At 53.6% G+C, this 27,163-nt stretch overlaps 2 protein-coding genes across 8 annotated transcripts in view; one reads left to right on the top strand and one right to left on the bottom strand.

The window, feature by feature from the left end:
• ZFYVE27 (zinc finger FYVE-type containing 27) overlaps nt 1–27,163 on the bottom strand; it is an 81,297-nt gene that overhangs the window by 46,808 nt on the left and 7,326 nt on the right. For 2 of the 7 annotated variants that reach the window (XM_044916117.1, XM_044916120.1), the window contains 10 exons: nt 26,561–26,747; nt 23,875–23,970; nt 23,444–23,556; nt 22,570–22,709; nt 21,912–21,983; nt 20,508–20,528; nt 20,200–20,344; nt 15,582–15,628; nt 15,195–15,276; nt 12,628–14,189 (listed from right to left, as the gene is read on the bottom strand). In XM_044916117.1, coding sequence (XP_044772052.1) covers nt 14,125–14,189; nt 15,195–15,276; nt 15,582–15,628; nt 20,200–20,344; nt 20,508–20,528; nt 21,912–21,983; nt 22,570–22,709; nt 23,444–23,556; nt 23,875–23,970; nt 26,561–26,747 — 968 coding nt within the window. In that variant the 3' untranslated portion in view covers nt 12,628–14,124. Of the gene's footprint in view, nt 1–12,627; nt 14,190–15,194; nt 15,277–15,581; nt 15,629–20,199; nt 20,345–20,507; nt 20,529–21,911; nt 22,026–22,569; nt 22,710–23,443; nt 23,557–23,874; nt 23,971–26,560; nt 26,748–27,163 lie in introns of those variants that run through there. The other 5 variants (XM_021699770.1, XM_044916121.1, XM_044916119.1 and 2 more) reach the window with 4 other exon arrangements.
• SFRP5 (secreted frizzled related protein 5) lies at nt 578–4,939 on the top strand. The gene is made up of 3 exons (XM_021699772.1): nt 578–1,100; nt 2,803–2,880; nt 4,484–4,939. The coding sequence occupies exons 1-3, from the start codon at nt 578–580 to the stop codon at nt 4,828–4,830; spliced, it is 948 nt and encodes a 315-aa protein (XP_021555447.1). The 3' UTR covers nt 4,831–4,939.

Genomic DNA, 27,163 nt, shown 5'->3' with positions numbered 1-27,163 from the left:
GGGAGAATCAAGGTGTCAGGAAAGAGAAAGCAGAGCGGAGGGGGAAAGGCCGAGACGGGCAGATAAGCAAGTGAAGTGAGTGAGAAAAGGAACAGGAGAGGCTGTGGCGGAGGGAGATAAGGAGGAAGGGTGGAGAAGGCGATCAGCGAGGAAATGCCCAGGGAGGTGAGGGAGCCCCTGGGAGAGGCTCAAGGCGAGCCCGGCGCTGAGGCAGGGCAGCTGGTGCACGGGAGAGGGGCGCACGAGCCGGGTCAGGACGCGCGGGAGCTGACGGGAGGGGCCGAGGGGGGCTCCACCTCGCCTCCCCGCCTGGGCCCGCGGGCGGGGGGGGGGCGCGCCCGCCCCGCGCGGGGGTGGGCGGGGCCCGGGGGGGGGGGGGGGCGGGCGGCTGGAGATTGGCTGGGGCGCGCGGTGAGGCCGGGGCCGGAGCCCTGAGGTGGGAGGTGCCAGGATCACTCGGTGCGCCCGGGAGCGGAGCGAAGGCTGCCACCACTCGGGCCACCTCGGCGGTGGCGGCGGCTGCAGGGGAGCGGCGGGGCGGCGGGCGCACTCCGGGCAGCTGGGGACGCCGCGCACAATGCAGGCGGCGGCGGGGGGCGCGCGGGCGGCCGCGCTGGCGCTGCTGCTGGGGGCGCTGCAAGGCGCGCCGGCGCGCGCCCAGGACTACGACTACTACGGCTGGCAGGCGGAGCCGCTGCACGGGCGCGCGTACTCCAAGCCGCCGCAGTGCCTCGACATCCCCGCCGACCTGCCGCTCTGCCACACCGTGGGCTACAAGCGCATGCGGCTGCCCAACCTGCTGGAGCACGAGAGCCTGGCCGAGGTGAAGCAGCAGGCGAGCAGCTGGCTGCCGCTGCTGGCCAAGCGCTGCCACTCGGACACGCAGGTCTTTCTCTGCTCTCTCTTCGCGCCCGTCTGCCTCGACCGGCCCATCTACCCGTGCCGCTCGCTGTGCGAGGCCGTGCGCGCTGGCTGCGCGCCGCTCATGGAGGCCTACGGCTTCCCCTGGCCCGAGATGCTGCACTGCCACAAGTTCCCTCTGGACAACGACCTCTGCATCACTATGCAGTTCGGACACCTGCCTGCCACCGCGCCTCCAGGTAGCTCCGCCGCCGCCCCGCGCGCTCCGACGCCCCGGGTGCCAGCGAGGCCCCCGGAGGTGCCACCCCCTTACACACACGTGCACACACACACAGCCTTTGCTCAGCCCTGCATGCCCCGGGAATTGCAACTCCCCCCCCCGACCCCAGCCTTCCAGCCTACCTATACACACACACACCCCATTTTCTGTACCTAGGAACCCTAAATTCTCCCACTCGCTTCCCCAATCCCCCCAGATTGGGAGACCTTCGGGTAAAGCTCAGTGCAGAAGAAAGAGCAGATTGCCAGGCTCTGCCACTGAAAAGGAGCCCTTAGGGAGTTGCTTAACTTTGAGCCTCAGTTTTTCCGTAAGTAACATAGGAAGTGAGCTCAGGTTCCAGAAACCTGTGAGATCCTCAGTGCCACCTCCCACCCACCCCGAGACCCATTACCCCTAATTCCTCCTCGGTCTCAGCCTCCCTTCACTGTGCACCCCCCACCCCCAAATGCCAAACTCCTTGCAAACAGAGTAAGCCTGAGCTGGGCACCAGACAGGAGAATAAAAAGTGGCACTGAGAAAGGTTTTGTCTGGGCAGTTGATTCAAGAGTCTAAGGAGCCCCTGATGCTGGGACTCCCCCGAGGGGCAGCGCTGCTTTCCCATTTTCCCATCTGACCGGACCCCCAAAAAGCAACTGGACTCCACCACACACTACCCACCCACCCCCCCAGGTCTAACTTCATCCACACAGCCCTTGGTCCTACACCCCCATGTCCCTCCTGAGAGTCAGTTGGGTTGGGGTCCTGTGACTGGGGAGTGTTCTTGGGTTGGAAATGGGACCAGGAAGCAGGGGAGAGAGCCAGCTCAAGCAGAGACAGTGCAGTCCCTAGCAGGGATCCAGGCATGGTTCTTTTTCTGGTTTTCTTGGAAGCCACGTATTAACAGCCTGGAAGGCAAGAAGTCCTGGGCTCGGGCTCGGAATCCCACCAGGCTCTGCCCTCTCTGAAGCCCGCTTTCCCCTGTGATGGGGGCGCCCACCCGGAGGCAGAGATATAGGACAGAGCGCAGGTGCTGTGTGGTGGCCTGAGAACCAGAGGCAGCCTGAAGTGTTTGTGTGGCTAACAATAAAACTGAGAATATTTCATATAAAAATTAAGAGTTTGGGCTTCCCTTGAAAAACCAAAAGTTCTGGCAATGTCAAGCTGCCCACCTTAGAGGCTGATGCTCTTCAGTTTACCACAGTCCCTACCCTGCCACCTGCCGGGACCCTGTGTGCCTAGGAAGACCCTGCAGATACCCCCATCCCAGCACTAGCCTGGGAGTCACAAATCCTGAGTTCTAAGCTCAGTTCACAATAGTACTGCAGACCTGGGTACCACTCTGGGCCTCAGTTTTCTTTTAATAATACCTACTTCATAGGCTGAGGACTAAATGAAACAAAGTTTAGAAGACGACAACGCACATCATGGTGGCAGTTGCCAGGGTCATGGAGCAATTGTGCCCACGGGGGCACTTTTGTCCCCGTGCAACCTTGTCTCTTTTGGAACCTCACAACTACTCAGTGAGCACCGTTATCATCATCCCATTTCCTGATGAGAGTGGAGGCTTAGCAGGGGGAGGTGGCTCCTCAGTGGGGTAAGCCCGTACTCTTGAGTGGCTTTTCGGACTCCGATGCCCTCATCAGCCTCCCCTCATCAGACCCCACCCCTGCTTCTCTCTTCAGTGACCAAGATCTGTGCCCAGTGTGAGATGGAGCACAGTGCCGACGGCCTCATGGAGCAGATGTGTTCCAGCGACTTCGGTGAGTGTGAAGTCCACATGGCCACTGCCCCAATTCCTCTCCTCCCTGACACACACAAACACACAGACAACAAACACCCATGTCCACAACCATCATAGTGAATACTAACAGTTTTTGCATCATGGGTTCCTTTTAGAATCTGATCATGACCATGAACCGTCTGGCCAAAGAAATGCACCTCATTTTGCAGGTCATCCCAGGGGCTTCAGAAGCCCCTCAAGGCCATGGTCCATGGGCTCCAAAACCAACCCCTGGCCAAGGCTCCTGCAGCCCTCCCTCGGCACCTGCCAAGAGAGGGGCCTCCAGGGCTGGATTCTCTTTGGGAGAAGCAAGCTAAGCCTGGAGATGGATGGGGGCGTCAGGGAAAGAGCTGGGCCCCAGGATGGAAGTGCAGCACCCTTGTCCCTGGGCACCTCTGCATGGTACCCGAGGCACCTCTGGCCAGGGGAGCTGCGGTCACTTGTCCCACGCCTTCATGCTGGAGCCTCTCCATTCCTGGGACAGTGAGCCAAGTCTAGTCAGGACCACACGAGCCAGCATGTGGCCTTTGCCAAGCTGGCTGCTGTTTTGTCTTAGCCTCCCTGTTTGTAAAAAAGAGATTGCAATGAAATCCTTACTTTGGTCTTTTATGTCATTAGTCTGTTTGGAAAGAGAATACTCCTATTGCAAGGCGTGTGTGTGTGTGTGTGTGTGTGTGTGTGTGTAAAGAGAATACTCCTATTGCAAGGCGTGTGTGTGTGTGTGTAAAGAGAATACTCCTATTGCAAGGCGTGTGTGTGTGTGTGTGTGTGTGTGTAAAGAGAATACTCCTATTGCAAGGCGTGTGTGTGTGTGTGTGTGTCCAAGAGAGAAAAAGAGAGTGGGTAAGGGGAGAAAGAGAGAGATTGAAAGAAAGAGATTTTACAACAATTTCCTTCCCTGGGTGAACAGAGTCATTCTCTGGTATCTCCCTGGTTGCTCACAGAGATGGGGATCCAGAGGCGTGAAGAAGGGGGAGACTAGCCTAAGTGACCCCCCCAAGTTCCAGACTCCCCAACTGTACTAGGCTCTCTACAGCCACCTTGTGTGCCCTGGCTGGTCACCCTGACCCCACTCTGGCCTTCAAGCACCTCCCCCACCCCCACCCTCCAGACACACCACAGACATACTCTCCTACATGAACCACACAGCACCGAACAGCACACTCCCACCCATACTGTACAGTCTCACACAGATTACAGTGGTGTGTTCACACCAGCAAGAGCTGGTTGCGCGCATGCTGCTCAACCCAGCGCTCTGTGATGCGGTGGGCCATGGTGGGGGGGCATTCACCCCCACGGAAACCAGCACGTGCCACAGAGCAGAACCCCTCCTCAGGGCCAGCTGTCAAACATTTACCAGCCCACCCTATCACTGCTATACACACACACACACACACACACACACACACCACCCCCCCACACACCACCCCCCCAGAAATCCCATTTGGATCCCATGATCCCAGGGATCATGAAGTCTTACCACCCCAAGGCCCAGGCACCAACTGGGGGCCCAAGAGCATCCTGAGCAAACCTGCCCGTTCTCACCCTGTCCCTCTGTCTCCCCCCTCGGCACACACACACAGTGGTTAAAATGCGCATCAAGGAGATCAAGATAGAGAATGGGGACCGGAAGCTGATTGGAGCCCAGAAAAAGAAGCAGCTACTCAAGCCAGGCCCCCTGAAGCGCAAGGACACCAAGAGGCTGGTGCTGCACATGAAGAGCGGCGCCAGCTGCCCCTGCCCACAGCTGGACAGCCTGACCGGCAGCTTCCTGCTCATGGGCCGCCAAGTGGACGGACAGCTGCTGCTTATGGCCGTCTACCGCTGGGACAAGAAGAATAAGGAGATGAAGTTCGCGGTGAAATTCATGTTCTCCTACCCCTGCTCCCTCTACTACCCCTTCTTCTATGGGGCCGCTGAACCCCACTGAAGGGCGCTCCTCCCTGCCCCACTGCAGCCAGCTGTGCCTTGCCCTCTCCCCACCCCTGGGGCACTCTCTCTTCCTGCCCACTTGGCCTCACCCCTACTCCCAGGCTGACTCAGCCCCTGCCTAAGTGGTTTCATGCAGCGTCGTTACCAGCACAGGCCCTAAGGAATGGGCATGGAGCCTGAGCTGTCCATAACTGGGGGGTTCTGGGGTCTCTGGGGACTTCTTCTCTTAGGAGCAAGGCTTTCTCATTTGGGAAGGAACCCAGGGTTTTGGAAAGTAGGTGGAGGAGAGAGCGAGGGAAGCGTGGAGGGGCTCTGAGCAGCCTGAGGAGGCAGATTCCCAAGCAGACCATGGTGTCAGCTCCCCGCTGTTGGTAGTGAGGCCTTGCCTTGAAGAGGAAAAGTCTCAGTATTAGGCTGAGCTATTTGGGGGACAGTTCCCTACCCCCACTGACCACTCATGTCACCGTAGTCCCCCAGAGGAGAGGCATTAGGGTCACAGTGCCCTCCAGCCACAGTTCCCCACCTTCCCCATCTCTTACCCTTTCCCTTCCTGCTAGACTGGAGAGAAGCCCAGCCCAGACCCCCTCCCAGAGGCTGCTTTTTGGGGTTCGGCCCTCAGCCTCCGCATGTCCCTGTTACCCTGATGATAAGTTATCACCACCGCTGCAAGGCCACAGGTACTAGATCTGACGCAGGCAAGGTTTGGTTTCTAATGTTTTTAAGTTTTTAATTAAATCAAAAAAACAACAGTTGGTTTCGACTAGGTTCTTTCTTTGTCAGCTGGTCCCCAAAGGTGGGCAGAGGGAGGTTCAGAAGGGACTTTTAGAAAGAGGCCCTTGTCCTAACCCACGGCCTGTCCACACAGACATACTTGCAATGCCCATGTTCTTGTAGGATCCCCTGAGAGCACAGGGTGAGGATCACCCTTCTCATCCCCATCACCCAGTGAGGAATGGAGACGACCGTCCCTTTGTTCCTGAAGAGGGAGAGAGACGCCGAGATCCCCAGCCTTCTCCCACAGTCAGAAGGCTCCCACAGTCCTGCAGCATGTCCCTGACACTGCATGCTCCTCGGATCCCAAGAAGCCTGGGCCACAGGGAACTACTCTGAAGAGCCAAGGGCCTAAACGTGTCAACTCCTACCCCTTTGGCACTCAGACCGCCCTGGGCACTGGTCCCGACCTGCAGGGAAGGATGGGGTCGACCTGTGCCACAGGGGCCAGAGGAGCAGCACCCCCAGGAGCCGGTCAGAAACACATACTAGGCCTACTGTATCAGAAACCGCATTTTAACACATAGAACTTCAAATCATCTACAGAGCTTTTCCAAAATAGGGGCCCCACTCTACACCAATTAAATTGGAATCTCTGGAGGGGGCTCAGAAATCTGAATCTTCTAGATGTTCCCTGGGGTGGTATGCAGCCTGGGTTGAAAACCTCGATCTAGGGGCACCTGGGTGGCTCAGTCGGTTAAGCGGCTGCCTTCTGCTCGGGTCCTGATCCCAGGGTCCTGGGATCGAGCCCCACATCTGGCTCTCTGCTTGGTTTGGCAGGTAGTCTGCTTCTCTCTCTCCCTCTGCCTCCCCACCCCACCCTGGCTTGTGCTCTCACTCACTTTCTCCCAAATAAATAAATAAAATCTTAAAAAAAAAAGGAAAGAAAACCTCGATCTAGATAAGCCAACAGCTGAGGCAGAAGGGTGAGGGGCTGAGATGACCTCAGGCTGGAAGGGTCTTGGTCCTGCATACCGGGAAGGAAGCAGCTATTGTAACTGAGGGCTTCTTCAGCGAGCTCAGAGCAGATGGTGCTGCTACCTGGAGCTGAATGGGGCAGGGAGGGGAGAAGGCCTGAAATGGAGGCAACAGGTTCCTGCCACTCAAATGTCCAGCATTTGGAAGGGGTGGTGCCAGGAAGGAGACCCGGGGGTTTGTCAGCAGATGCTGAGGGACAGGGCAGATGTACCCAGAGCAGGGGTCTGGGGACACCCCCAGAGCAGCTTTCCTCACCAGCGAGGGTCCAGCTGCCAAGTCCAGTCAAGGCTTCCTGTTCCTCCAAGACAATGCAGCCACGTTCTCTTGTGAGGACTTGGCTTCCAGGGCTCTCCGAGAAGCACGCTGCCACAGAAAATCAAGAAAGGCCAAAGGGCCCAAATTCTGCTTTGGGGCCAGTGCGAGCTAACAGGTGGTCTGACAGCCTGCCCATAAATCACCTCCCTGGGCACGCAGGTGGCCTCACCACAGGTCAGGAGCAGCAGAGGCCTGCTTGTTTCTCCTCAACTCTGAGGGAGCCACCGCCGCCCACCCTCACCCAAAGCCTGCCCAGCCCACCTGCTCCCTGAATCTGCCCCTTGTCTCCCAGCCTCCTACCCCAACCAAATATTTACGGACACTTCTATGGTCAACCAGGACCAGGGATTATTTTTCCACTGAACACACAGGACTCCAGCTACTTCTGGCAGAAGCACAATACTGACCTCTGTCAGGTGCTGGCAGCCAGGGAGATGGAGCAGGCGGGAGAGAGACTCCCCTCGCGCATCCCGGGAAGCCCCAGTAAGACAGTCCTCAGCCACCTTCGACACAGGGGTCAAGCTCTGCTCTATATGTCGGCTCTGTCCCCAACATCTGCTGTCAGATCCCCCTAGCAGTCTCTTCCTGGGACCAAGAAGAATCCTCCCCAAAACCAGGGGAGCCCCCACAAGGCCTGAGCCCACCTTTCATTTCCTTCGGTCACAACACGCTCCCTCCCTCCCAGCCAGTCTGGAGACAGACAGCTGGTGCTGCCCAGCGAGCATTTGGGGAACGATGCATCTGACAGAAACCCCAAGAAACAGTGGGGCTTCTCCACACCAGAGGTCTGGAGACAGCCAGGCACGAGGTCCAAGTCCCAGACTCATTCTGTCTTCCAGCTCTACCAGGGGGTGGCTTCTGTTCTCGTGGTTACAGTGCGCCCTCCTCCAAACTTCTAACCACAGTCCAGGCAGCAGGGCAGGGAAGGAGAGCAAAAACAGCGTGTCAGCTGCCTCTGGCCCTTTTGATCAGGAAAACAGTAATTTCCCAACAAAGTCCCACCTGGTAGATTTCCACTTTTAGCTCACCGGCCAGAACGAAGTCACATGGCCACTCCTAGTTGCAAGGGAGCAGAGGAAGTCAGGTGTTTCAGTTGGGTACAAAATCAGAGTTCTGATAAAGAACAGAAAAGATCTGGGGCGGGCTGCTAAATACTCAAGATCAGGGGGTGCCTGGGTGGCTCAGTCAGTTAAGCATCTGACTCTTCATTTCGGCTCAGTTCATGATTTCATGGTCATGAGACTGAGCCCCGCATAGGGCTCCACGCCCAGCTGGGAGTCTGCTTCTCTCCCTCCGTCTCTGTCCCTCCCCCAATCTAAAAAATAAATAAATCTTAAACAAAAATACTCAGGATCAGGTGAAAAGAGGTAGTAGAGCCCAGTTTTGAGTTCCAATACTGTGACTTAGTGACCATGTGACACTGGGAACACTGCCCAACTATAAAATGGAGTAACAATGTCTATTTCACAGGGTGGCTGAGTGTTCAGTGGGGAAACATATGAAACGTTCCTGGAACCAGTGCCCAGCATTTAGAAGATATTCATTAAATGGTAATGAGTATTTTTACTAACCTAAGGCCTTAACCTGGCTAGCATGGTGCCTTGCACATAACAGTACATTCCTAACTGATTTGTTAACTAAGAAACGCTACTGGCAGGAAGGTAGGGAAGAGACAGGAACATCTCACCTAAAACCCAGAGTTGTTACTTTCAAGATAGAACCTACATTTAGCATTTTACTTCAGAAAATACACCCCCGGAGAGTATGTAAGCTAACAGAGAGGAGAAGACATATAATACTAGAATAAATATCAAGCTCATGCTGGGTGGCAGGCACTACTCCAAGCACTCTGGCTAGTATTCTTATTTTTTTCTTTTTAAAGATTTTGTTTATTTATTTTACTGGGGGGGGGGGTAGAGAGTGAGCAAGCACACCCATATGAGAGGGGAGGGGCAGAGGGAGAGAGAATCCTCAAGCAGACCCTGTGCTGAGTGTAGAGCCCGATGTGGGGCTCAATCTCACGACCCTGAGATCATGACCTGAGCTGGATACTCAACCAACTGAGCTACCCAGGCGCCCCTCACTCTGGTATTCTAATTTAAGCCTGCCAACAGCCCTTTTTAACGATGAGGAGGCTGAGGTTCAGAGAGGTTAATGAGCTTATTGAAGGACACACAGCTTGTACGTAAGAGTGGTACCAGAATTTGACCCCGGGCTCTTAACCACTATACTACTGCCTGCAGGGGACAAAGCCAAGATGGCGGAGGGAGACAGACTATCTGCCACCCTGCCTCGCAGGAAGAATTCTGGGAGCCCTGCTCAGAGCCCACACCAAGGGCCCTGTCAGCAGCAGGGGAGCCAACCTCAGAATGCGGCTTTTCTCCTGCCCCAAAGCAGCCCACCCCTGACCCCCTCCTCCCCTCTCAGCCCCATCAGCATCCAGGCTCTTGAGCCCCACAAAGGAAGCTCACAACCCACAACTGTTTAGTTGGCTGTAATCCTGGCTAAAGTTCACTCCTTGGGAAATCCAACGTGGGGGGTGGTTGCTGCTGGAATGTATGTGGCTGGGACCCAGTACCCCAGCCCAGACAGCAGGCTCTGCTGGGGCCCTGAAGAAAGCAGGCAGCCTGGGGAATCCGGAATCCCCAACCCCCAGCTGTGCCAGAGAATGGAATGTGCTGCTCTAGGGTGCTGAAACAGACCCAAACAAGGGAGGTGGTACTGGTGGGGGGAGCTCCTGCCACAAGGCTGCCTCTGTTCCTCTGGAGGCTGAACCCACTTTGCTAGGGCTCGGGATGGGCAGGCCCCTCCTATTAGCTCAGTGGCTCAGAAGATCCTGGAGCTAGTGGGGGCAAGGCAGAACAGGGGGGAGGGTGACAGCCAGGATTGTATGTTCACCCAAAGTTTCTCTGATAAGGCCTCTACAAGCACCCCTGGCACAATTCACAGCCTGCCTCCATGGCTTACTAGCTGCCTGACCTCAGGCATGTTACGTAACCTCTCCAGGCCTTCATTTTACTCATCAGTTAAATGGAGTTAATAACAGAACCTAGCTTTTGGGATTGTCATGAGGTTTAAATGACACGCTCAGCATGTTGCCTGGCACAGTGCTCAATAAATGTAGGTGTTGGGACGCCTGGGTGGCTCAGTGGCTCAGTCAATTAAGCATCTACCTTCGGCTCAGGTCATGATCCCAGGGTCCTGGGATGGAGTTCCGCACTGGGCTCCTTGCTGAGCATGGGGCCTGCTTCTCCCTCTGCCTGCAGCTCTCCCTGCTCATGCTCTTTCTGACAAAATCTTTTTTAAAAAGTAATAAAATAAAATAACATCCAAGATATGAAATAAAATAAAACAAAAGTAGGTGTTATCATGGTCTTAGAGCCAGCCACCAGCTATAAGATAGACGCTGGAGCCATGGCCTCTCAAAAGGGGTACCTCGAAGGTTCCATGGAGACAGGGCATGAAAATGGAGCTTTGTTGGGCTTGAGCCCTGAGGGCCAGGAGATCAACGACTACAAATCCTGAAGACCCCAGAAACCAGGACCAGTGCAAAGTCTGCCAGGGCTCACCACAGATTGCTCCCCATCCCTACCAAACCTCAAAAAGATCAACAGAACCCTCAACTCAAGCCAGACTGTGGGAGCTGGCTGCCCGTCCCAAGTCTGCCCCAGTGGGTACCAGAGCTGGAGCAAAACCCGGCTACTATTCCTCCCAATGGGTGCCTGAGAGCAAACTGGGGGCATCTTTTAAACCAGGCATCCAATTCTACTATGAAGAGTCTGTCCTCCAGGCCACCTCGCATTCAGTCCTCTCCACACTGTGGACCCCAGCCAGCTGCAAGACATAACCCAACTGCCGTGGCTTCATTTTCCCACTGCAACCTGCACTTGCAAGTTGTCCCTCCCCGGCCTGCTCTCACTGAGGCCCTCACACACGATGTAAAGGGACAAGGAGGTGGCCCCCTGGCTTCCCTTCGGTGGGAAGACCCAGCCAAGACCCGATGATAAAACCCAAGTTTCCCAAGCCCCAAAATCCCATGTTCCAAAGGCTATGCGTGGTACAGACTACTTCACCAACACTACGCATCGTTTTTGTTTTCCGAAAATAATATCGTCTCTGCTTTTTCAAACTACACTTTGGCCTCAGATGCTTTCCTGAGCAATAGTCTAAGATGAGTCTCTGGTTTAAAAAAACAACAAACAAAAAACAAACACTGTTCTAAGCCATCCAGGACAGAGCTGTCTTGTCCCTAAGAGTGCCGGGATGGCAGTAACAGGTTGGCCTTTGGGGAGCACTTCCTGTGCTCCAGGCACCGTGCTCCATGCCTCGAGTGGATGGTCTCGCTTACTCCTCATGGCAGCCCTCTAAGGGAGACAGCGCTATTACTCCCATTTTACAGAGAAAAGCAGCACAGAAAGGCCTGGGGGCAATGCCCCTGTGGAAACTCGCTTCAGCGCGGCTACGCTGACGGGAGAGGTTGGCCAAGTGTGGGGCCGGCCACAGCGCTGCCTACTTCTTACTGCCCGCAGACTCTCCCTGGCTAACACAGGCCGCTCCTGCTGAGGAAGGCCCATCCTCTCACGCCGTGGGGAACACGCCTCTTTAAACAGATGTGGTGTCCCCCCTGGAGTGAGGCGCCGGCCGGGATGATCTCTGAGCAGCCTTCCAGCTGAGCTACCCATGACACACGCCACCCACGACAGCGCAAGCGCAGCCCCGGCTGCCTCTGCCCTGGGCCTGTGCCATCACTGCTGTCCCCCTCCCCCGCCACCTTTACTGCTCCTCTGGACCCCGGCTGCTGAGGCCACTCTGCTACTTTTTAAAGTGAACACAGTCTTCTGTAAAAACTGCCAGGAAAAGGTCCTGGCTGCTCCCCTGCCTCTCGAGGCCCCTCGGAGCTGCTGGGGCTCCCCCTTACTAGGGGAAGTTCCCGAGCTAGGCAGAATCCCATCCTGGACCAGGCCATGGCCTCTGTGAGCTGTGCATGCATGGAGCCATGAGAACATGGCTGCAACCTAACCTCAGCTCTGACGCAGGGTCTCTCCTGCCGTCTTCACTGCCATGGGCCTCCATCTGGAAGACACGGCTCATAGCCAGCTCTGGTCTGCAAAGTGCCATGCCAAACCTTTCACTGCCGCTGGTCAACTTCCTTTGGCCTCAATGTCCTTACCTATAAAATGGGGAGAACAGTGCCTACCTCAGAGGACCATCATAAGGATTACATAAAATGACGTGTGTAAAGCCCTCACCACTGTGCCTGGCACCCAGTATACACCCCACAAACCCTGCTTTCAGAGAACCGCTTATCTGTCCCATCTCACAGCCAATCCTCTTCCAGCTGCCTTCAGCCTCCCGAGGGCCAATCCTTTTTTGCTTTCTAAGAAGGATTAGCTAAAATCCTTCCGTTCTAAAGCCTGCATTGTTTAGTGTTTGACAAGTCCTGGTCCTAACCCCAACTGCTCACAATTCGGTCACAAGATGGGAGTCTCGAGTCAATCTGACAAACATGCGCTGAGCCCCACCCGCACGAGGCACAGCTTTCCTCTCTCCACCCCCCACCCTACCCCCCCACCCCGCCGACGACAGCAGCCTCCATGCCCCCTCCAGCCCTGTCCTGCAGACACAGCGCAGGCCTGCAAACTCAGCCAGCACAGGGTGACTCTGGCTCTCCAGCCTCAGAGAGAGGGTTAGCGCAAGGACCAGGACGAAAAGGTCAGAAGCTTGAGGGCCTTTTTATTGACAATTCTCCATATACACAGAGATCCTTTTCATTCCTCTCCAGTGTAAATAAAGCACAGGGTACTTAACTCTCATCTCTTAACAAAGGAGCCCGAGGCCTGCCTGGTTCCCCAGGGACTTGCACCTCCCTGGCCTGTTGCGGGCCCCTGGCTGCTGAGCCCTAACTAGCCCCAGAAAGCTGGCCCAGGATGGCCTTGTCTCCCCAGCCTGCCTCCTCGGATCCCTGCTCAGCCTCCTATGGGTCCTGGGTCCCCGCCAGCCCATGACTCCAGGGAATTATCCTGGAGCAGGAGAAGCCCCCCATTGTCTCCATCCCACTCCTTGTGCCACATGTTCCCAGGAACCATGCAATAAATAAATAAATACTTCAAAAAGGCAGGGTAGCTCCAGGGGAGAGAAAGGGTGCCTGAGCCCGCTCAAGGCTTAGGAAGAGACACTGGTGCCCTAAGAGTCCAGAATGAACATACAATTATTGAAGAGAGGATGGGGACCTCCATGGCCTTAACCCTTAAGTTAGGCTGTCCTGCTGAGGAAGAGCACCAGAATCTAGGACCCAGCCCGGAGAGATCCTACATTTCCCAGGCCCCCAAGGGTCAAGGGCTTCAGGACCTCTACTCTGCTCGCCTGTCTCACACTCCATGGGACAAGGGGCCAGGGAGGGGGAACACAGCTCTAGGCCAGAGGAGGGGTGCCTGTGGCTCTGAACAGGAGGAGTAAGAGTGATCTGAATGCCTGGCATCTACCCAGGGAGGCTGTCACCAGGGTAATATGTGGGCTGAGATTCTGCAAGTCAAAGTTTCTGCAAAGTGAGCCTGATGTCCTTTGAGCTGCTGGGGCTCCCTATGTTTTGCTCCATTTAATACTAAAGGACTCTGACAGGCCCTTCTAAACACGCCGTCCTCTGGGAGAACATGGAAGCTTCAACCCTGATCTAGGACTTTTGGTCTTGTTAGCTCTGGCCACACCCTCTGGTGGAGAAACAATGAGATGCTGATGCCTGAAGCAGCAGAGCTGGGTCATGCCATGCCCAAGCCCTTCTGAAGGCTCTCAGAGGCCAAGGGGCTGGCCCAGGAACCAGCAAAGGAAGAATCTCTTCTCCCAGTCTCTGATCTGTGGTCTCCTAGAATTGTGAGGTGTGGAGAGACACCCTGATGCTCAGAGATCCCTACAGAGACCAGGCCTAGCTCACTACTGCCCTCTAGTTTATATTCCCTGCCCAGCTCTGAGTCCACTAATTTCAGCCCAGGGCAGAGGAGGGCAAACCTGCCAGACCCTCCAGGGGCTCCTCTTCCCTCTGGGTTTTGAGAACTGCCACTTACTAGCCACCCGCAAGAGAGGGGAGCAGCTCCAGAACCCCCCCAGCTGGAGACAGCAAGGATAGGAAGGGGAAGCCTACCGAGCGTTCAGGCCACATTTGCTAGGGACAGGAAAGTGAGGCCTCCTGCTGGCCCCAAGGACCGACGCCCACTTTGGACCCCAGCCCCTCTTCTCACTTGCTCAAGGTCTGGTTACACGAGGCACACACAAATACAGTCTCTCTCTGGGCTTCGGGGGCTGAAAAGGAGGAAGAACTTGGTGAGACACTTCCTCATGCCCTTTGGTTCTTGGCCCCCAATACTACAACCATCTCCCCGACCCCCAAAGCCCCACACAAGCCACCCACCACCCAGCCCACATCCTCGCTAACCCAGCTCCCTAGCCTGCCCTCAGACTCCTCTTTCCGTGTGGACTGGGGACTTCGGGAGTGACCATACCAAGAGCAGGCCTCTCCCAGATGCTCTGCATTAGAAATTATTTTGGCACCAACAAAACACCACTAAAAATTTTTTTTAGTAAAATACCAGAAGAAAACTTTCCAACATGTTTTAACAGTGGTTATCTCTAGGTAGTAAGATTACAGGATTACTTTTTTCTTCCTCCTTCTATATAATGATCTCCAAATCTTCTAGAATAAGCATATGCTACTTGCATGACGAGAAAAACAAAAAAAAAAGCCTCAATTTCTGATTACAGCACATTATAGGCAGTGTGCAGAACATGCTCCCACTACTTGTAGAACGTGCATGTGCATACATATGTATCTTGCACACGGTGCCCTTCCTTTGTTTATCTGTATCTTTGGTGTTGTTTACAATGAGTATGTACAGGTTTTATAGAAGGAAAGAAATTTTTCATTTTGTTAAAAGCGTTACCAAGTTAATGAGAAAAAGAATAAAATTCAGCACAGTGGTTTCCTCTGGGGAAGGCAGGGTGGTGCTGGGAGCCTTGGGGTGCTGCTAATGCTCTGTTTTTTAACTTCAGTGAAGAAGCCACAGATATTCACTACTAAGCCTTATAATTCAAATATATTAAATATATTCTTTTGCATGCCTAAAATACTTCAGTGTTTTGTCTGTTAAAGGACAATGAAGATGTTTCTCCAGGCCAGACAGGATCCCGAGTCCCCCTGCCTTCTCACTGACCCGTTGCTCCCTTCCCACACTGCAGCAGCCCTTGGAGGAGGCAGGAACCAGCCAAGCCCTCCCAACGCCCTGACCCCGGGCCGCCTGCACCACTCACCTGTGGCCCCCATGGAGGACTTGGGCACCTTGAAGGAGCAGCACCGAGAGCAGAAGCTGTTTCCACAGTTACTGCAGCTCCGCTGCGAAGAGCCATGGTCAATATCAGATGCATCGCCCACAGCGGGAGCCCCCCACCTTCCCATCAGCTGATCTCACCCAAGGAACCTGGGACTACCATGGGAACAGGGAGGTGCCCAAGTGGGGGCAGGACGGAGTAAACACAACATCCAATGGGAAGGCTAGTGAAGGCGTGGGCACAGGGACAGCAGATCCTCGCTCACCTGAGCAAACCTCGGACCCCAGGCCCAATGTGGCCCAATGACTCCCCGCTACTGCCCTGCACCTCATCCCAAGTCCCCGCAAACACACCCTCAAGGAGACTTACCCTCTTCTTCAGCACTGAGAAGGTGGCCGAGCAGCCCGTACAGTTCCCTGACAAACAGAGGCAGCAGCTCAGCCTCGAGCTAGCCCAGGGCTCTGAACTCTCACCTGTTCCTGGCTCTTCTATGGGACCACTCAGGACGCCAGCCCAGCCCAGTCATGGCTGGGAGCAGTGAGCAAGGGAGCAAAGTCCAGGGCGCCTGGGGGGCTCAGTCGGTTAAGCATCTGCCTTCGGCTCAGCTCATGATCCCAGGGTCTTGGGATCGAGTCCCACATAGGGCTCCCTGATCAGTGGGGAGTCTGCTTCTCCCTCTACCCCTCCCCCCAGCTCGTGATCTCTCATGCTTTCTCGCTCTCGCTCTCAAATAAAATCTTTGGGGGGAAAAAAAGGGGGGAGCAAAGTCCAGATCCAGAGACAGAAGGGGACTCAAACTAGTAAGGAAATTCCCAGGGCACCTAGGTGGCTCAGTCGGTTAAACATCTGCCTTAGGCTCAGGTCATGATCTCAGGGTCCTGGGATCGAGCCCCGCATCTGGCTCTCTGCTTAGTAGGGAGTCTGCTTCTCCCACTCCCTCTGTAATCTCTCTTGCTTTCGCTCTCTCTCAGATAAATAAAATCTTTAAGGAAAAAAAAAAAAAAAAACAAGGAAAATTCCCATGGTCCCTGAGAATCCATGTCTCCATACTATACACAGCTGCCAGTCTGTGTGCCCTCCCAGGACTAAGAGGCCCCACCTGCAGGTCCTGCCAAAACCGAAAAGCATCCAGCAGAATCTGCTCTCTGGAAATCACACCATGCTAGGGGGGGACCTGATAACAGGCATCCTTCAGAGAAGGCAGCTCCAATGAGCTCAGATGAAACCTGCCTGCCACGACCCTTTCCTAAGTGCCTCCTTACAAATAGTCTGCCCACAGGTAATTCAGAAATGCCTAGAACCCCAGACTCCTGTTTCCTGTCATCTGAAGATTCCAGGAGAGGAGCTCAGAACCAGGCACCTTCCAAGAAGATATGCAGGGCAGGGGCACAGACACTGAGTGGTGGGCAGGACGGAGCAGGGCAGAGCCGTGACAGACTCCACCTAAACCACCACACACGAGATGATCAAGTTTCCGGACCATGCTGAAGGAGTCAACAGCAGCTTAGCAAATGCAAGGGAGGAGGCGAGGGGTTGTAAGAAGAGATGAAGGACAGGGAGGGAGGGAACTGACGGTTCTTTCAGAAGCTACTATGCTCACCACCCACCCGTGCTCCCAGGAAAATTACAGACGGAAAAGGTGGACTGCAGCAAAGACACAGTCTGCTGAAGGGGGCGCATGCAGGTGAATGAAGGAAACCAAAAGGCAGAGGCAAACTGAGGCCTGAGGAGGAGAGGAAAGGCCACACTGTGCCTGATGGCTTCACCAAGCTCCAGGAACAAAAGCAAACCCTGAAGAGAACAAAGAAGGTTCCAAGGGCTATCCCCAGGAGGCAAAAATCTCCATGTAAACAGGGGGCACTGAGCCAGGGGAAAAAGCCCAGGGGTCCACGGTGGGCATGAAGGTGCTCCCGAAAGGGGCTACAGAGCCCAGCCCAGGGCTACGGGCCCAGAAGGAAGCTGAGTTGGGTCCTGAAAACACTTGAGAGTGGATAATAAAGCTACTGGAGTAAGTGTCTACAACTTGGGGCCCAAAGGCCTCCTGGGATCTGGCCAGAGCAATTAGCAGCTTCAGGAAGCACTGTTGGGCCTCTTGAACCACCTATGTGGCCAGGTACGGAGCCCCGGGCCTCACCTTCACACAAAGGCCCAGAGCTACATGTGGTCTCTTCCTCTGTTCCTCCAGAACCCCCTGCAGCCCGTGTTACAGGACACTCCCTATGTTCAAGGAAAGACAGGCCTGCCCAAGATAGAGCAAGGAGAAGCCTGAGGCCAAGGTGTGTAAGGTGAATGCCACTGCTGCCAGGTAGCTCCTGGGCCCTGGCAGAGGAGAGGGAAAAGCATAGCAGGTACTGCCGCCTTGATGCCAAACCAGCAACCACGCTACTCCAAGACTTTGTCCCCCACACTAAGAATGTGGGCAAAGCAACCCACTTCGGGGCACCCGGGTGGCTCAGGCGGTTAAGCATCTTGGTTTAGGCTCAGATCATGATCTCATGGGTTGTGAGATCGAGCCTCTCTCTAAGAAGTAATCTTTTTTTTTCTTTTTTTAAGATTTTATTTATTTATTTGAGAGTGAGAGAACATGAGTGGGGGTGGGGTAGGCAGAGGGAGAGGGGGAAGCAGACTCCCCACCAAGCAGGGTGCCCGATGCAGGGCTCAATCCCAGGACCCTGAGATCATGACCTGAGCTGAAGGCAGACATTTAACCCACTGAGCCACCCAGGCGCCCCAATAAATAAATCTTTAAAAGAAAAAAAAAAAAAAGCAACCCACTTCTGCTTCTCCTTAACAAGGGGGACAAGGGGCATGGGGCAGGGGATTGGAGCCACTCAAAGACTGACACTCAGGCCCAAGTCCAGGATGGAATGTCAGGGCCAAGCATCCCAGGGCAGCCATGTGGTCTAGTGAAACCAACATGTATCCAAGCACAAGCCTGGGCCTGGGAGGGCTTAGGATGCTGACACCAGCTCAAGACAGGTATATGGAGGACAGCAGCCCTGTTGCCTTCCAAAATCTTCTGAGTCTCCCTGCCCCCATCCTTAGCAAAGGGCCTGACTCATCATGTGATGATGCCACAGGAGCAAGAAAGAGCCTAAGACTGCATGGGCCCTGCCAGGGTAACGGTCAAAGAGCCTCCGGGACAGAACGGGGCCACACAGAAGCCCCTGAGCAGCCTGTCCTCATTTGTCCCATGCATCCCCATCCTCCACGGGCAGCCGGAATGGAGTGGCCCCGAAATCTGCTCACCTCACCCTGGGAGCCAGACCCAGGAGCAGAGCTGCTGTACCTGCCCTCACAGCAAGGAGCTTGAGAACATCTCAGGGAGAAGACCGCGAGCAGTCTTAAAGAATGGGAATTAAGAGAGGCTTAGAAAAAAGCAGCATTTTCTGCCCTTGCCAGCCTCATGTGAACCTGAAAGGCCTTCACCATCCCGGCCGGGATTACCTGAACCAAAAACCAAATACTGAAATAAGACAGACATAAAGCCAGAGGACTTCAGACACTAAGGCAAAAAGGGAGCATGTTGAGTGAGAAAAAAACACAAGAACAGAGGAGCCAGACCAGATGGCTTGGACTTGAGTCACAGCTCAACCATGGCTGAAGACATGGGGCAAATCACTTTTCTCAACTGAGGTTACTCACCTGCAAATGAGAACATCTAAGGGCCTTTACTTAAAATTCATACTGACGAATGAATCACATGCTAGAGCAAGAATACTAATTCTTACATAGTGTCACTTGGGACTTCTGGAACCCAGCTGCTTCTAAGCCCCTAAGAACTGCCTGTCACTATCACACCTACCATCTGGACTAGATGAGACCGTGTACATGCAAGTGTACTGAACACAGTGCCCCAGAAAAGTCAGTGATCATCACAAATAAAAGGGAACTCGAAATGACTGGGGCATACTCACAGAGCAGAAAGAAACAGCATGTCCAGGACCTCGAATCCTGAAAAACAACTGCCCTGGGTGCTACAGGGGCAGGAAGGCAGGCCCCTGGATGCCCTGGGTCAAATGCCTCAAACGAACCAGGGCTTCTCCCAGGGTGCAGAGCCTAGAACTCACTCCCACCAGAACACACAGTGTAGCCACCTCCTCCTCCTAGCAGCTGACTCCAAGCAGAAACAAGGCTCTTCCTCAAAACCAGCATGACCCCCAAGTCACTTGCCCTCTTCAGCCAGAACTCTGTCTGGCTCAGCAACTGTTCTCCTGGTCTGAGACAGGTTTCCCACCGTGCCAACAGTCAAGTCTACCCTTCTCCAAAGCTGCCTTCCTTGATCCACCCCCCCCCCCACCCCCCCCAGGAAAATAAGGACTAGCCAGTCCATGAACTTGGCTGAGGAGAAGGGACCTCAGGGTTCTATCATGTGCAGAGGAAGATACTTTTTGCTTCAACTTGTTTCAACCTGAGTGGGGAAGATCCAGACAAGCTGCTAGGCACCTGCAGGATGGACCAGGACCCCTCATGTTAACAGCACCCCTTATTAAGCACTTACTGTGACCCAGCCAGCACTGTGCTACCACTTAATAAACATCACCTCGTTAGAGACCTCTAAGAACCCTGTGAGGTAAGAACTGTTATTACTGCCCTTTTTTAGAAAGGGAAACTGAGGCACAGAGAGGTTACATCATTTGCTCAAGGACACCTTGAGCAAAGTTGGGATTTACACCAGGCAGTCAGACGCTACATTCTGTTCTCAGCCATCATGCCACATTGCCTTCTGAGCCTCTGCCTCAGGATTACATCTCTCTATAGTCCTGAAGTGGCGTTTCTAGAACAGAGTGCCTCAACTTCCCGCAAGTTAATGTTCAAGAAGGAACCCACACTCACTCCCTTGGCAGTCCCATTGTGTGTCCACTACCTTCCCCGGGGCCCGTAGACATAGCTTTACTCCTTGCTCTCATCACAAACCAGTAGCCACAATTCCGAAACTCTGGCCCCATGGTGCCCACACCGCCCCATTCCTCAGCCCTGGCCGTACCAAAGTTGTTGGTAGGGTAGCGTTTGCGGAGCCGCTCTGTGAGCCGTGACACCTTGCTACGCAGCACCTCATTCTTGCTCAGGAACCCGTTGTCCTGCAGAACCAGTTCATCTTCTGCTGGGCACGGGGCACCTTCATCATCCTCCTGTGGGAACAGCTCCTTCCAATCCCGCCCACCTCGTAGCAGGGCTCCAGGAGCCACGTGCAGAGGCCCCCAGCACGGCCGACCCCACGAGGCACGGGGACAGCCAGCTCAGTCACCCTCCCCCTGCCCGGCCCCTGCCTGCCTCCCCAAGGCTCCTACTTACCAGCACCACCAAGTGTGTCTCCTGCCTCCCAAGGTGCGCGGGAGAAGGAGAGAAGAGAAAACAGAGAGAGATAGCAAGAAGGACGCCGCTGAGAGGAAGAGCCCCAGGCAAAAGGAAACACGGAAGCGCCACTCTGAGTTCTGCCTGAGCACGCCACAGAGGGTGACGTTCACAGAGGCCCCAGAAAAAGAGCCCAGCGTCAAATCGGCTTGAGAGAAGCTGGGTACTACGGTTTCTCAAACTGGGTGAAATAATGCATTAAAAGTTGCTCATTACTTCATTAGAAGAGAACAGAAAATATCCCTTAGAATGTATTTTCAGAAAACTTTTGCTTCATTTAAGTTTTACACATTTTACCGACGTTAAGTGTGAACTAGGCCAAGATGTACAATGTGGTCACTACTGTGGGTTAGGAACTGAAGAGCCCGAAAGCCTGGTGTGTACACTCCCTACACCACCAGCACCAAGATGCACAGCCTGCAGTCGTATATTCAAGTCTGGGAGAAATCTTTAAGCAGTTAAAAATGTAAATGCTGACGTATATGAGGCTGAGGTGAGAGTGAAATGGGCTAGGGTAAATCACAGGCAATGCACAAGGCCCTTTTCTTATACCTCAATGTCCCCCTTTACAAAGAGACGGAGAAATGACTTCCTGCCATATGGAAATGCAACAGCACAGCTGTGACAACAGCAACCACACTAGGACTCAGTGACCAGGGGCAAGGAGGGTGGAGGCAGGGGTGGGGACTAGGTGACTTTTCTAAAGGGGACAGTCACTCCTCAGCTACACTGACCACCGCACACTTGGGGCTACCAGAGCTGCTTTTTCAGAGAAACTGAAAATCCAGGCTTGTCATTGAAATCTCTCCATTTGTAAATGTTCTTAAGTCTTGGATGCCAGATAAAATGCTTCTGTAAACTACCAGTTTGAATCACTGTCTTAAAATCAGGAGGACTCTTTGACCTAGTCCTTGGCCTACAACCACTTTCTCCAGCTTCCCCCCCCTGCCCCCCAAAGAGACATCTTTCAAACCTCATTCTGCGTAAGAGCAGCGAGAGACCCGGAACAGTGCCCTCCCCCAAATCTGCCTGCCCCACATCCAAGGCACCAAGCCTAGAGTCTCCAGCCTAGGTGGTAAATGATCCACCCCCCAACACAGGGTGCTTCCCAGAGGCTTCCAGAGCCATCCCACCCCTGAGCATGCATGACAGATGAAGTCAGGCACAGAATGGGCAGAAGTTCAGAGGCACCCTTTCATCCAGTGAGCTCTAGCTCACAAGTTCTGACTGCTCATTTGGATAAAGAGGACTGAAAAACCTAGACTTGGGATGTGAGAAGCCACCCAGCTCCCGGACCAGGCTTCTAGCCTGATCGGTAGAGGGTGGTGGGGAAGGGCCACCCACCTCAATCGCATCTTTAAACTCCTCATCGGGCTCAGCCTCCTCGGCCTCCTCCACACTGCCAGGAGTGAGGTCCTGGGAAGAGAGATTATTACAGAGGGAGAGGTGAGGGCAGCCCTGCCCTCTAAGGTAGAGGCCACCAGCTTCCTGGAGCAAACGTCCAGGTTGCCTAAAACAGCCATTCCTGCCCCAGAGGAGATGGCACACCTGCAAGAAAGAAGTCACGGGAAGGAGGGCACCTCTGACCCAGCAGAGACAGGGAAATGGGACCAAGGGCACAGAGGGCCCTATGGTGGCTGCCCAGCCAGGTGCCCGAACCATAGGGCGTGCTCTGGGTCCTGGCCCCCCCACGCCGGCACAAGAACTCTGTGCCTCAGCCTTCTCCTCTGCAGAAGAGAACCCTCTCACTCTCAGAAGCAACCTACACCTCACAGGGTTGATATCTGTAAAGTACTTAGAACAGCGGAGTCAGCATTCCACAAAGCACACAGCAGCTGTTATCATTACAATTATTATTATGAAACGTTTCAGAAAAGAGGCGGCCAGGGAAGCAGCAGGAATGTACAGAGGCCAGGAGCTGTGTGGCATGAACAAGCTGGGAACCAGAAGGCCCCCCAACCTGCCCGCAGGAGGCTCTGCCCTGACAGTGCGGGGCACTCACCTCTGTGGGTGTGGGTGAGGGCGTGCAGTCCGGCAGAGCAGATGTCCCCGCAGCCTCCAGCGGTGGTGCGCTCTCAAAGACGCTGTCTTTCTGCTTGGGCTGCAGCCGCCGCTGCAGACATACCCTGTACTCAGACACCACTACCCAGGGCAAGAACAGAGTGGGAGGCAGAAACAGGATGGAATGAGTGGTGCTCTGCGGGTACCCCCTTCTACAGGTGGCTGGCCTCTTCCACCAGCAGCCCACTCTCTGCTGCAAGAAAGTCACCCTCCTAACTCTGAACAGATCACCTAACCTAAGCCTCATAAGCAAAACAGAGATCCTACCCCCCACCCCATGGGATTGTTATAGAGGGATTAAATGTAGTAAGTGCTCGATGAATTACAGCTTCTGTAACTATCCAACTACAGGGAAGAAAACAAATATAGCAATCACCCAAACATATGTAGAAGCCCAGGTTTCTGTGGCTCAGGGCCTCTCCAGATTGCCTCACGGCTTTAGAAGCTAGACGGCAAATGAGAACTCCGGGATCACACAGAGAAGTAGCAGCTACTCCAGGTGGCTGCGTCCCAGGAGGCGGGTGGCAGCACTGGGAAAACATCCCTCCCTCATCTCCCAGAAGCCACATCACATAAGCAGGGATTCACCTGCCTCGGGAAGGGAAAGGGACCCCGACAGTAGCAGCCTTCCCTGGATCCCCCCTGCCGTCAGATGCAGAGCCCAGGAGCCCTCCCAGAAACTACCCTGGTGTGGTGCTGCCCCCTTGTGGAAGGCACAGCAAACGGATGATAAGCTGTAGAGACAGACAATCGGGGGAGCCTCACTTAGCCCCCAGAGCCTCGGCCCCATCTCTGCCGAGCTGTCCGCGGCTTACCTCGGAAGAACTCCACATTCCCCAGAAAGAGCGTGCTGTTTAAAAGGGCAAGGACCCAGCACAGGGGCAGCAGATACAGCACGCAAACCATGCCCAGAAGAGCCCCATAGAACCTGCATCGAAAGAGAGGAATCGCAGCATCAGAAATTCCTGCGATTAGAAGGAAATCACTCTGGAGCATAGCCACATGGCAACGGGCACACTTAATATTAACACGACATCTGCTAATCAAACAAGTGGGTGAGAGATTACATGGTGAGTTATGTTTCTACTATTAAAATATTGTTGCTACACCTAAAAGGTGTCTAAACAAAAGCCATACATCCCAGCCCACAAGTTCACGTGCAGGTCTGCACACAAGAGCCTCAGAGGCTCTCCTCCCCTGAGCAAAGCCCTGCAGGGCAGCGGTGGGGAGACCAGGGGCCACTCACTGCGAGGATGTGGCGGGGTTCTCCCAACGCAGCACGCGGTAGACAGCTTCACAGGTGCGGCACAGGCAGCTCAGGAAGGCCTCCAGCTGGATCAGGCTGTGGGCATGGTGGGGGGCCTTCCGTGAGCCGCACACCCACGGGCCTGCCAGAGCTTGGGGCCACAGAGCCTAGGACTTCATGGGCACAGCTAGCCAGGGACAGCTGGTCTCTTCGAACCCATGGGAGGGGCCAGAGAGCTCAGGAGAACCTGCATACATTTCAGTCCCCCTTTCAGAACCCCTACAGAGATGCACAAAGGACAAATGTTCCCGCCTGGGTCTCTTCCTAGCTGTTGATGTCGGGCCAGCTGCTGAACTTTCCCAGGGCCAAGGTAAAATGAGGAGCAGGGTAGCCCCCCTCACAGACACACTGCAGCTGTAGGATAAATGGCAGCATAGAGATCACTGTGTCTTCACCTGGGGTGTAAGGCAGACTCACTTGGAGAGTATTTTTTAATAGATGCACCCCCGGAAGAAATGAATGCATGCTGCACCCAGATCTTGGTTTCTGAAAGGCTCCATGGAGAAATGGCTGATTCCAGAGCAGGAACAGTGCAAGCATAAGATGAATCTGAATATCATATGCACTCAGAAATGATGGGCGGCTCAGTCAGTTGAGCATCCAACTCTTGATTTTGGCTCAGGTCATGATCTCGGGGTTGTGGGATCAAGCCCCACATCAGGCTCCGTGCTCAGTGGGAAGTCTGCTTAAGACTCTCTCTCTCCCTCTGCCCCTCCACCCCCACCCTCCCACCCCCATGCGCATGCGCTCACACACTAATAAATAAACAAATCTTAAAAAAAAAATAATGGGGACATATCAAAAGAACACAGGAGCCAGTTCAAAAGAGCTCCTACTGCCAAACCTAGGACAATGAGATCAAAATAATGACAGTAATGGATTACAACCCATTAAATAAAATTAAGAATCTTGAGTTCATACTGATAAGATGGAAGAGCTCTTTATTTTTTTTTTAATATTTTTTTTTTTTTTTAAGATTTTGTTTGTTTATTTGAGACAGAGAGAATGAGAGAGACAGAGAGCACATGAGAGGGGGGACGGTCAGAGGGAGAAGCAGGCTCCCTGCCGAGCAGGGAGCCCGATGCGGGACTCGATCCCGGGACTCCAGGACCATGACCTGAGCCGAAGGCAGTCGCTTAACCAACTGAGCCACCCAGGCGCCCAAGTGGAAGAGCTCTTTCTTAAAGCAGATGCTAGCTAACAATGCCAATTAGAAAATCACCTTCACAACTATCACAGTAATAAAGTGATAAAGATAAGACCCAGCAATGGTCATTTTATAGTAGAGAAACCTTAACCAAACGATCAAAGTTAGAATCTCCCCTAATGGGACTGACATGATGTACCTCCTGATATGATATACTAACAACAACACATTGCTTGTCATATTCCTGGAAAAATGCAATCTAATCATAAGGAGCCAAACAACCCCAAATTGAGGGAAATTCTACAAATAATAAGCTCATCTTATTTAAAAGTGTCAAGGTCATGAGAAACAAAGACTAAGGAAGTATTCCAGGTTACAGGAGACTAAGAAGACATAAAAAACTAAATGTAACGTATGACTCGGGACTGGATTCTGGAGGAGGGGAAATTTATATAAAGACCTTATTAATACCACTGGTAAAATTTGATTATGAACTATATATTAGATAACTTCAGAAATGCTAATGTTAGCCATGTAAAATTTTCTAATTTTGATTATACGATTATGAATATATAAGAGAACGTCCTTGTTCTTAGGAAAGAAGTATTTGGGGTAAAAATGCATGATGCTTGCAACTTACTTTCAAGTGGTTCAGGAAGAAAAAAAGTAACATGCAAGTGAAGAGCAACAGATGAAGCCAATGTGGCAAATGTTAATAATTTTTCTAGCTGGGTAAAGGGCCTATGGGAGTTCCTCTGTATTATTCTTGCAACTCCCATTTGAGTTTAAAGTCATTTAAAAAAGGTGGGGGATACCTAGACCCCACTACAGAAAACTGACTCAGACAGGGGCCAGGCCCAGGCCTCCATTTGTAACTTTTTTTTGAAGCTTTGCAGATGCTATGGTTAATGTTATTCAACGGTCTTAATATGGCTCTTCGGAAGTACCAGCTCTGTCACACTTAGGAAGCTTCTCGATAGTGTAGTGATGGTGACTAACCTTTACTGAACACTTCCTGGGTACGAGACACTCATTCAGTCTTCACAACCACCTATGAGGTAAGTCTACTATTATGCCATTTAACAGGTGAGGAACCTGAGGCACAGGGAGACTGAGCAACCCACCCAATGCCACAGAGCAAGTAAATGGAGGGCTGGGATTTGAACCCTGGCTGTGGCTCACGTGTGCAAGCACTCAGTCAAGATCCTAAACTGTCTCTCTAGTGGAAAGAGCACAAGTTGTGAAATCAGCTAGATCTGGATTCTTATCCCAGCTTGGTCACCTTTTCCTTGTGTAAGCCTTTATCTTCATCCATAAACGGAGAATAATAACAGTAGCTACCTCCCAGAGCTGTTCAAAAGATCAAAGGAAAGAACATGTGGTTTCCCTTATACAACGCCTCACCCAAAGCAAGCACTCAGTGTGGTGGCCACTATTACTGTGACCATGTCCCATATCCCCAGCCCCTTCCATACTCACAAGCTCTTCACCTCAGCCACAGCCTCGGGGCGAGACAGGTGAACTTTCTGGAGGTCCTCCTGCCTCACGCTGTGATACTTCCTCCGCATCAACTCAGACTCAGGCAGCCGTGGCCGGCAAACCTCCTGAAGGTAGCCCAGAAGGGCAGGCACTGAAATCATCAGGGCACCCACCGAGTACCATGCACCTATGGGATCAATAACACGGCAGGTAAATGAGGTGCAAGGACCAGGAGCCTCTGCCCACCAGATGCCCACATGCTCGTTCCCTCACCTCCTCCAGGGCTCTGTCCAAAAGGCCTTCCCTGATCACCTCGGGTGAAAGAGTATCTGCCCTGCTCACTCTCCAACCCTTTAACTCAGCTTTATTTTCTCCTCACAGAATTTATCACCACATGACTGATTACAGGCATAGTTGTTGTCTCCTCTACAAACATAGGCTCTTGAAGGCTGGGACTTTATCCGTTTGGTCACTACTATAGCCACAGACCCATTTTTTTTTAAATATTAACAAACCTATGCTAGCACACAGTAGGTGGCTCGTGCCTGGAGTCTGGCCACTAGGAGTGACTGACACTCTGACCTCTGGGCCACCGGAGCAGAC

This window comes from Neomonachus schauinslandi, chromosome 6 (genome assembly GCF_002201575.2).
Source record: "Neomonachus schauinslandi chromosome 6, ASM220157v2, whole genome shotgun sequence".
In the NCBI taxonomy this organism is placed as follows: domain Eukaryota; kingdom Metazoa; phylum Chordata; class Mammalia; order Carnivora; family Phocidae; genus Neomonachus; species Neomonachus schauinslandi.
This window is presented reverse-complemented; position numbering and strand designations above follow the sequence as displayed.

Bases quoted from the DNA above. Each gene is read 5' to 3' on its own strand.
- SFRP5 (XM_021699772.1), top strand. From the start codon at position 578: ATGCAGGCGGCGGCGGGGGGCGCGCGGGCGGCCGCGCTGGCGCTGCTG. The intron at 1,101-2,802 runs GTAGCTCCGCCG...TTCTCTCTTCAG, and splicing joins GCCTGCCACCGCGCCTCCAG to TGACCAAGATCTGTGCCCAG. The intron at 2,881-4,483 runs GTGAGTGTGAAG...ACACACACACAG, and splicing joins GATGTGTTCCAGCGACTTCG to TGGTTAAAATGCGCATCAAG.